The sequence below is a fragment of the Hevea brasiliensis genome, chromosome 17, assembly GCF_030052815.1.
Source record: "Hevea brasiliensis isolate MT/VB/25A 57/8 chromosome 17, ASM3005281v1, whole genome shotgun sequence".
Taxonomy (NCBI): domain Eukaryota; kingdom Viridiplantae; phylum Streptophyta; class Magnoliopsida; order Malpighiales; family Euphorbiaceae; genus Hevea; species Hevea brasiliensis.
In genome coordinates this window covers 13,223,651-13,233,284 of record NC_079509.1, presented here as the reverse complement: position 1 = coordinate 13,233,284, position 9,634 = coordinate 13,223,651, and the positions used below count along the sequence as shown (strand labels likewise).

Genomic DNA, 9,634 nt, shown 5'->3' with positions numbered 1-9,634 from the left:
TACAGCTAAAATCAAGATTGTATCTTTATTGCAGGAAACCATTTGAATGAAAATGGACTTGCACCTTTACCAAAATTGTGTAACATGTCAAAAGATATTGTGGCAAAAAAAATATAGTGATTAACATTATTCAACATTTTGTCAAAATTTCCGCATCAGTTTTGGTAATTAAAATGGTCTGCTCAAACTGTGCAGCAGGGCTGCCATCCGCTGTTAAAGTTGTCCAGTTGTCAGGCCATGTTACACACTCAATACTTCCCATCGTAAGAATTGGTTCTGCAGCAGAAAGATAAAAACAAATTGTAATAATCCAGTGCCAAAAAAAAGGTCAATGTACAGCACTAACTTAAATCACTATTCTTTTCCGCCCAAATTATGATGTACCTACCAAGCTGAAAGAAATGCAGAATGGCCTCAAATTCTGTGCTTAGCCTTTTCCATCTACTAGCTCATATATTTAAGTTGAACATTTCAACAATGTCATGGAGTTAATGGGCATCATGCTACCCCTAACCCACACAACCCAGCCCACATGCACCCCTCTCAACCAAAAAAAAAAAAAGGTTTAGACCAGCTATAAATGAATCCATCATTTCTGGATAATAAATGCTAAATGTAGTGTGTAATTTCATCTTCACTTGCAAAATGCAACATTCAATTTTGTTCTGTCCTCTGATTATTCGTTTAACTCATTAGTAACAAAAGTAGAGGTAGGAGAAAACCAATTACTCCAGTGCATAGGAAATTATATGTCATGTGATGTTGATGTATACACATAAAATTTGGTAATCCCAAAAATAAAAAATGGTCAAAGACAAAGAAAGAAATAAACTCACCAATTGTAAATGTTTGACCTTCAACCATTTTACCAGGCATTTCATTCCCTAGTAGACAATTAGTGACAACATATAAAGGAGTTTTAGAATGACTATCAATTACATATGCAATATGCACTAGCATATTAAAACATATATCAGCAAGCATAAATAGGAAGATCTATATACAGAAAAAATATTCTATCCATAACTTAATAAAAGATGTAGTATTCCAACTCATCTCATTCATTTTATCTTTGGAGGTCCTTTCAATTTGTTTCAAGAATTTTAATCCAATATTAACTTAAATAGGAAATTATAATTAGCAAATGGCTTGTTCTGTAAAAGACATTGTCCAGATTAGAGAGAGAGAGAGAGAGAGAGAGAGAGAGATAGGGGACAGAGATTTAATATGGCTTAACAATAACGAACAACAAAAGCAAAAAGCATTATTGCACTTAAGTAGTTGAGGTTGAAGCTTAGTTGAATTGATTCTAGTTCACATTTTGATTTTGACTAATAGAAATTATTTCAAGAGCTGAAAAGAGGAAGGCAGCAAAGTGCTATAATTTCAGCAACTAAGAGGATTTCCCTCAGCAGGATCAAAGAATAGTGCAGTTATACATATTGAAGCATCTATAAGTATTCCTAAATATAGAGTAAAAACAAGGAAAGGACAAAATATGTAAAATTGGAAATACTAAGTATTAGCATCAGGAGATTACTTACGGTGATGCAGTATTACTGGTTCAGAATGAAACACGGTCCCTACACCATGTCCAACAAAACGCTCCACCACACCGTAACCATATTTTTCAGCATGCTCACTGAGAGAACACCCAAAATATAGTGTTTAAGACAAATGAAAATGCAGAACTTTCATGAAATCATCAAGCTAACTAGTTTTGAGGTAGAAAGCAATTGGCTACAGTCTTCTGGAACAGAAGCATGATACATGACATCTATTTAGGAAAAGAAAATGAAAAGAAACAACTGAACCCCATCTTCTAAAAGAGATACTTTCTCTTCATGAGTGAATTTATTGGAATATCTAGATATACTAACATTAGAAAATTTATAATTATAAAGGCTCTCTAGAAAATCAATTACCCTCAAGGCCTTAAAGATACCAATTACCAAGTGATGCAAATACTACATGATAATAATCAAAAGCTACTCCATAGAGCTAATGATTTGTAGACTACTTCTAGTTTACACCAGTAAGTAAATGAAGTATTTAAGCCATGATCACACTCATGAGTTTACTGCATAATTTATGTAAATTATCTAACTAGAAAAAAGAATCTCTTGCCAAACTATGATAGTTTCATTATATTTTGTACTCTCATACATATCACAAACCTCAAGGGGAATGGAAACTTCAGCTATGATGAGTTGCCAGCTTAAATGACATTTCCTTCACAACCACAACACACCACCACCACCCCACCCACCCCTCCCCCCCCCCCCCTCTCTTCTTTTCTCCTAAAGATCTTGGAAAAGAGAGGACAAGATTCTGACACACTTCCTCAGGTATAGCAAAATTCCCTCCTTCCCTTCTTCCCAATCCAAGTCATCATGAGGAAAAGAGAAGCAATACCTAATTCTCTTCCCAATTTTCTTGAAACTAGCACCATCCTTGCAAGCAGCTATTCCTTTTTCCATGCACTCTTCTGTCACCTGCCAAAAGAGGTAATGACAAAAGCAGAAATCGACGTAAGAATTCCAGTAACTACTGAACTAACACTTGACCAATTACCATATTATCTCTGAGGAATGAGGAGGAAAACATAATAGATAATACCAAATTTTGGAAGAAAAAATAACGAAGAACCATTCACTTACCACACTTCTAACATATTTACAAGTTATCAAATAAGTATAAGCAAGAAGATGACAAAAAAAAAAAGGAATTAATTGCTGTTGTTACTCACATACTAGCGAAACCCTTACCTTCACAAGACGCTTAAGAGAGTCACTAACGTTCCCACACAGAAACATCTTTGATGTGTCACCATGATATCCCTAATAAGCAAGAGAAAGCATATGACACATAGACAAATCAGCTATACATTCTTCCTATGGTACAGCACATTTAAAGCAGATTAATAATATATGTCATGTTATTTGCTATGTTTGTCATAGGATAGTTGCATTTTATTCAATTCAGCAATTAATGTTTCATCCCAAACCAATTGGGAATCATTTTCCTCCTTTATGTCTGCCTATAAGCCAAAAAGAATATATGCAGTAAAAAACAATAATGGTTGCAAATAATATAAATTATCCACCATTTGATAGTAAAGAAATTGTTGAACAAACTTTAAATCATATTTCTTTTAAATATTAGTTAATTCTTATATAATTCATCTAAAATAGTTCAATACAATAGGTTCTGATGTTCAAAGTACTCCTATAGACTTTTCTGGCACTAGAATAGCTCTTGATAATAATTTGATGTTGGATAACTGATGCTACTAATGATTCTCTGTTATACATACCATGATGCTACAAACATGTCTCCTCAAACATCCAACTGTAAAATTTAGTCAGCATTTGTTAATTTTTGTCTCCTAGAATACTCAAAAAGCCATGCACCAAGTTAATGCACCAAGTTATTGCACTTAAAAAGTAAATGAATTGACAATTGTACAGCTAAAGCATCAAGGATACACTCTACAGTCTACATTGTACCATAAAATATCAACAGTTAAGTACAACTGTATGGGACTAGAAATAAACAAATTAATAGGAAGGATGAACTGATGATGTCTGAGACTGTCAACACTAGGTATTTTACAGGTGTAGAAGATTTTTTTAGTAAACTAATGAAACATGTATAGGAATGAGCTAAATTAGAGACAAAATTATAGCGATCAGGAACATACATTTAAATAGACTGTCACATCAATGTTTATTATGTCACCATCCTGCACAGTAGACGATTGTTAGCGTTCATATGCATATAATTCACACAAGCAACGACAGACAGACCTGTAACTGACGGGAATCAGGTATCCCATGACACATGCACTCATTAACAGATGTGCAAACACTCTTGGGAAATCCTCCATATCCAAGGGGAGAAGGATAAGCACCAGCCTCAATGATCATCTGGTGTACTGCTTTGTCAATCTCATTCGTTGTCACTGATGGCTAACGGCATATAGAAAAAAGTAAATGCAATATCAGAAACTACCATTTTAATGACAGCGAGAATAAACAGATTCAAAATATAAATAAAAAAATGATAAAACAGGACATACAATATAAGATACTCCCTCAAAAATAACTTAAGCATTATAGCACACCTAACCTAAGAAGCCCCTATTATGTTCATTAGTTATGCAATTACTGATGATGGGAGCAAGCGGATGTATTAATTTGTGCATTGAAATATAAAATAAACATAACAGAGTTGCAATTCCTAAACAAAAGAGAGTTTCTACTAAGCACGCCAGACCTCAACATACAATGATACAAGTCCAAATCACTATAAAAAAACTAAAAGACAAAAAATGAAGACAAAAAATGAACTGAAAGATAATGCAAGTTCCTACCCTAACCAATTTCCCCGCAAAGTCCAAGACGCGAGCTGCAAGCTCACAAGCAGCTCTCATTCGAGCAATGCCTTCAGAATCATGAAATTGATGCTCGCTGGAGAGCTCTGGTAAGACATCTGAACCAACGTAAGGCGGCTTAGGAATATGATCAGGCACAGGAAGACGGGGCGACACCCTTCCACGCCTCAAAGGCGGTCTTTTTCGAAACTTGACTCGACTTTGAAGCTCACGTTGTCTATATCACCATCAAATTAAAACATAAAAACCCCTATTTCAACTTCCCTACACAAATACAAGCAATTAAACACCTAACATAATTAAACAACTAACATACCTCCTGATTCTCATTGCCTCTTCTAAACCGGAAATCCTCTTCGAGAACACAACGAGTGTCTTTCGGGTATCCGATTGCTTACCTGAATTTGAGCAAATAATTGTGAATACAAATAATAATTTGGCTTCAAATTCAGCTAACATTTACTTACCACTTCGAGTAGGACAAAAGGTAATTGGAGCTCCCATGAAAAGAGTTGATTTCGACCATGAAGATGACGACGAGGCTTCAGCATGTGGAGAAGGTGAGAGTTTGAGAGAAACAGCACCAGAGAGCGAAGCAGTGAAAACCATTTCTCTCTATCGCGCGCAAGAGGTGGAGTGGAATTGAAGATAACCAAAGGAGGGGACTTGCGATTTTTGTTTGAATGTTGGGTATTTGGGCGAAGTGGGCTGTTCTTTCGGCCGAAATGTTCTAGATGGGCTAACTTTAAGCCCAAAATGAGAGGCTAATGAGTTTGGGCCTAAGCGGATTTATCTATAATATATACAAATGAAGAGGCAAACTTTTGAACGGATAAAAATATCCTTATAACCTTGAATAGTTATAGGAGCTTAGCAAAGATAGTGATAGGAGCAAGGATGAAACAATAGTTAGAACAATAAATTACAACCTTGAAGGTAGAGGATGAGAGTTTGCAGAAAGGAGGAAGAGGGCAAAGACATGAGAGGGAAAGGAGAAAGCGTATAGGGATAATAAACGAGAAAAGTGACAGGGAAGGTAGAGAATTGAAATAACCACAATATAATCTTTTCATAATAGATTATTGGTAAAAAATTTTAATTTTTTCGATAAAAAACTTTTAATGCAATTATTAATATACAAAGGACAAAATAGGTAAATCTTAAGATTCTCAAGGTAATTCATCTTATATAAAATTATAGATATTAAGCCATAAAATTATTATTATTATTATATAAAATGAAAACAAGTAAACTTAAATTAGAAAATTATAATATATTAAGACTTATAATTTAATATTTATATAATTATAAATAAAATAATTAAGAGTTAAAATTACATGATGCACGTGCATGAGAAACTAGTTTATAATAAATGCTTGTAGGATGTTTTAAAACACTGGCCTACCGAAAGAAAAGTAAACGAAGATAATGGATCTGTAAGGCATGAATTGAAGATGTCAGCCAGCCTTCCCACTTGGTCTGATTAAATGGGTAAACGTCGATCCATCAATATCTCCACATCTTGAAATTGCTCCAAGTCAACTTATGTATACAAATAAACGGAGAAATGTAAATAATACTATTCTGAGTGTTTTTCTCTAATAATTCCCAAGAAAATGAAGTCGATCAATTGAATCAAGTTGATGTTCAAGTCTTAAATTGTTTAGTTGAATTAAACTTGAACAACATATTATATGGACTTGATTACTATCTAATTAATCACTACAATAGTTTAAGATTTCTATAATCTTACTTACTCGTGCAATTAAAGAAATAAATATATATGAGACCATATAATTAAATTTCATCAAACAAAATTATAACCAAAAAAAAAAAAATCCAGTCAAACATGGCATAATGGTTATGGACAGACAATATTCCAAAACCCATGTGTAGGCATATGAGTTGAAAAATCTCAACTTCATTAATAAATATTGGAGGAAAAGAATAGTAAGAGCAAGAAAATTAATGGAGGCAATGGGGCATGTGAGGGAGATGGTTATTTAATTCAATTGAATTCCCAATTGGTTATGCAATTTGGCTTCCATGTCTACCCAATTGCACATTAAGAAATAAAATAAAATTTAGATTCTTAAATATAAAACATAGACAACGAAACATACTTAAAGATCATGATCTTTGAAGTCGTAAGAAAATGCCAATGATCTCGCTTCCTGTGAATTTTATGAATATGGTAGAGTGTGATTTCCTCTGAAAATCCCGGAGTTGACTGCAAATATTTTTTGTTTGACAATTTTTTTTTTTTAATTTTCTGGTAGATTAGCAATGTCAAAATCACTTCTTTAATAGACGTGTACTGTTGCATGTTAGAATAATATTGGGCTTAATTATAATCCACTTACCATATCTTGATTGTGATTTATGTGAGATGCAATTAAGATAGTATGAAAAATTCATGTTAAATATTAGAATTTTGATAAGACTGTCATTTCAAATTAATATATATTTAATAAAAAAAATTAGAGAGTAGAGATTTGAATTGAATATATTAGATAAATGATATATCTCTGATTACTATACCAAATGAGGCTACGCATTGCATTTACTTATTTGAAAATTTCTTTTTTTATTTCCTGAAAAAAAAAATTCATTATTGCAATCAATCAAAAGCCATCGAGGCCCTACAACTGTTGGAAGATAAGTCCAAATTAATAACATTTGGATAGAGATGAGCAATCTTGGCTAGGGAATGGACAGCCTCGTTGCAATTTCTCCTAACTCGACCAATAGAAACATCAACAACTTGTTGGAGGAGACGACGGCAATCTTGAATGATAGTGCCAAACTCTATCCTAAATCGAAATTAATATTTAGATTGTGGACAATAAATAAAATTTTGATCAACTATCTCCAAAATATACCATTTTATTAATTTTTTTTGTTATCATTTTCTAATTTTTATAAGTACATGATTTAGGGGGGAAGTTTGCAAGTTCCACACATATTTAATTAATATATCTCACATAATCTGTAGATTTAAGAGTTAATTTATGAAGACTAACCACAATAATATAATCCAAAATAATATATATTAAAGAGTAAATTTAATTACTCGAACTAACTCTCATAATCATAAAATTATGCCTCTAATTAGATGTAGGCACACCAATTGAGCAATCAATCACGCCTGTTTCAGATAACTATGAATAATATTTTCACTGGGTTTGGCTTTGCCCCCCTGCCCACTTTGCCAGCTTGCAGCCTACTCATTGGCCAAAACCCAGTGACCTCTAAAAATCAGTTGATTTTCCTAGTTAGTGACACCAATCTCAATCACATACATCTAGTTGGTTGCTTCCATTGGAGGATCGCACATGGATTTAAGGCAGGGCCAAAAGTATGTTTACATGCAATGAAGCTTACATATTGCACTTCCTTATTTAGCTAATAGACAAGTTATGATGATCACAACCCCATCAGCCTAACCTCTCTTTTTAAATATAACACAATGAAAAAAAAAAAAAATCCATAACACAATTTACAATTTCATCCACACCCACCTTCACATGAAGCAAAGTTTTGTCAACATCGAGATTTTTTTGTTCTGATTTTCTGGGGAAATCATGAAAATATGAAACAGGATCAAAAAGTCCATGAACAGAACAATTTGACAGTGAACTTTTTTTTTTTCATTTAAATTTGTTGCACCTAATTTTTCAGTTTTTTTTTTTCTTGTAATGTACATTTCACCTTTTGCAACTTGCTGCTAACACCACCTGCCTTTCCCCTCTTTCCTCCTCCTGGTAAAAACCCCCTCACAAAATGCCAAAAGAAGAAAAAGAAAATTACAAAATGTTACAAAGCTCCGATTATCCTCTGTTTCTTAATACTATCCAACGATAACAGTTCCATTTCCCTCATTCTCTTCCCATTACACCCACCAGCGCCTTCTGTCACGCCGCTGTTTCCAGGTACTTTAAAAATGTTGACCCCAAACAATCTCACCATCTGAACCGGTTGGACCGTGCAAACCACCGGTTTCGACCCGGCTCTTACTTTCCAATCTATGTAAAGCTGCTTATCTGGTCCGGTCGACCTTTGAAAGCTTACAATGTCACCGGCTTTCAGGTTCTTTTCTTTGACGAACCGGCTCCACCCTTTCGTCAATACGTAGCTCTGGCTACTGTTCCAATATGAGTAGCGAAATCTCCACACTTTGCCTGTAATATCCTCGAAATTTAGCAGCACCCCTTTTGTGCTATTGCTTCCGCTCTGTAAAGGGAAGTGTTTCTCTGCGTGTTGTTTAGGTATCACCAGGCGGTTGAGTTTCCCAACGTCACTCGGCGTCACCGCTTTCTCGAAAAGCTGTTCGCGCGCTTTCAGGACGCGGTCCGACCCGTAGACGGCAACATTATTGGCACCTGGGTTTCGATTCTGCTTTCCTTGCCCATCAATTCTGTAGTTTCGCTTGCTCTGCTCGAGCTCATCGTTGTATGTGTGTTTTCTCAGCATATCAACGATTTCAGCTTTGGAATGGGAGTTCAAGAAAGCGGTTTCGATATCGTCCTCCTCGGTTTCAGCACCCTGAGGCTTGAAGTTAGTGATGGCATCACGGCCACGGAACCTCTGAGCAGCGATGTCATAGGCTTTGGCAGCCTCGTCTTCCTCATTGAATGTACCGAGCCAGACACGCTGATGCTTCTCGTAAATCTGGGCGCCCCAGCGGCCGTTTGGTTGGGGAACGACGCCTTTGTATTTAGAGGAAGGGAGTTTACGGGACTCAGCTTCTACGCCGGATTCAGAATCGAGAATCACACTGGAGCCGCTGCCAACGCGGCAAAGAGGAGATTCAGGAGATTTAGTTGGCGGAGGAAAGGAAGAGACAGCGGACTTCGGGCTAATGGATATGGATATGGATATGGAGTCACTAGTAGTACTCTCATCTATGCAGCTTCCGTCCATACTTTCCTTTTCTTAAATTTTATCTCTTCGTTGCTGCTGTAGTCGTAAAAGGAAAAGAAGGGATGAGTTGTTTTTTGGGTACAAGATGGAGAGGTATGAATTGGATTGTGTTGGAGGCAATCACGACTATATATATATGTATATATAGATAAGCAGAGAGGGTCTAGACAGATAGGTGGAGGGCTAGGCCAAGTTCATGATGAAATAAATAATTAAATAATATACAAAAATGGTATGTAATAGTAATAAATATAATAATATATAGGGAAGATACGGGGATGTGGGTGTGGTGGGTCAACCCGAAGAGAAGAGGAA

General features: G+C 35.3%; 2 protein-coding genes across 4 annotated transcripts; both read right to left on the bottom strand.

Annotated features, from left to right (window-relative positions):
* Positions 1 to 5,061, bottom strand: LOC110642009 (methionine aminopeptidase 1B, chloroplastic). 3 transcript variants are annotated; one of them, XR_002492367.2, is made up of 11 exons: positions 4,864 to 5,061; positions 4,713 to 4,794; positions 4,376 to 4,613; positions 3,810 to 3,971; positions 3,704 to 3,745; positions 2,769 to 2,840; positions 2,416 to 2,495; positions 1,545 to 1,642; positions 837 to 884; positions 389 to 542; positions 42 to 276 (listed from the first exon to the last, which is right to left on the bottom strand). XR_002492367.2 is itself a non-coding variant. In XM_021793934.2 (10 exons), exons 1-10 carry the CDS (start codon positions 5,003 to 5,005, stop codon positions 131 to 133), a joined length of 1,110 nt encoding a protein of 369 aa, XP_021649626.1. In that variant the 5' UTR covers positions 5,006 to 5,060; the 3' UTR covers positions 1 to 130. The 3 variants fall into 3 exon arrangements, 2 of the variants coding, with proteins under 2 accessions (XP_021649626.1, XP_057995614.1); XM_021793934.2 differs by lacking the exon at positions 389 to 542 and having other exon boundaries at positions 1 to 276; positions 4,864 to 5,060; XM_058139631.1 differs by lacking the exons at positions 389 to 542; positions 3,704 to 3,745 and having other exon boundaries at positions 1 to 276; positions 4,864 to 5,060.
* Positions 5,062 to 7,424: 2,363 nt separating this feature from the next.
* Positions 7,425 to 9,634, bottom strand: LOC110642007 (AP2/ERF and B3 domain-containing transcription factor RAV1). Its single transcript, XM_021793931.2, has one exon. It carries the CDS (start codon positions 9,317 to 9,319, stop codon positions 8,213 to 8,215), a length of 1,107 nt encoding a protein of 368 aa, XP_021649623.2. The 5' UTR covers positions 9,320 to 9,634; the 3' UTR covers positions 7,425 to 8,212.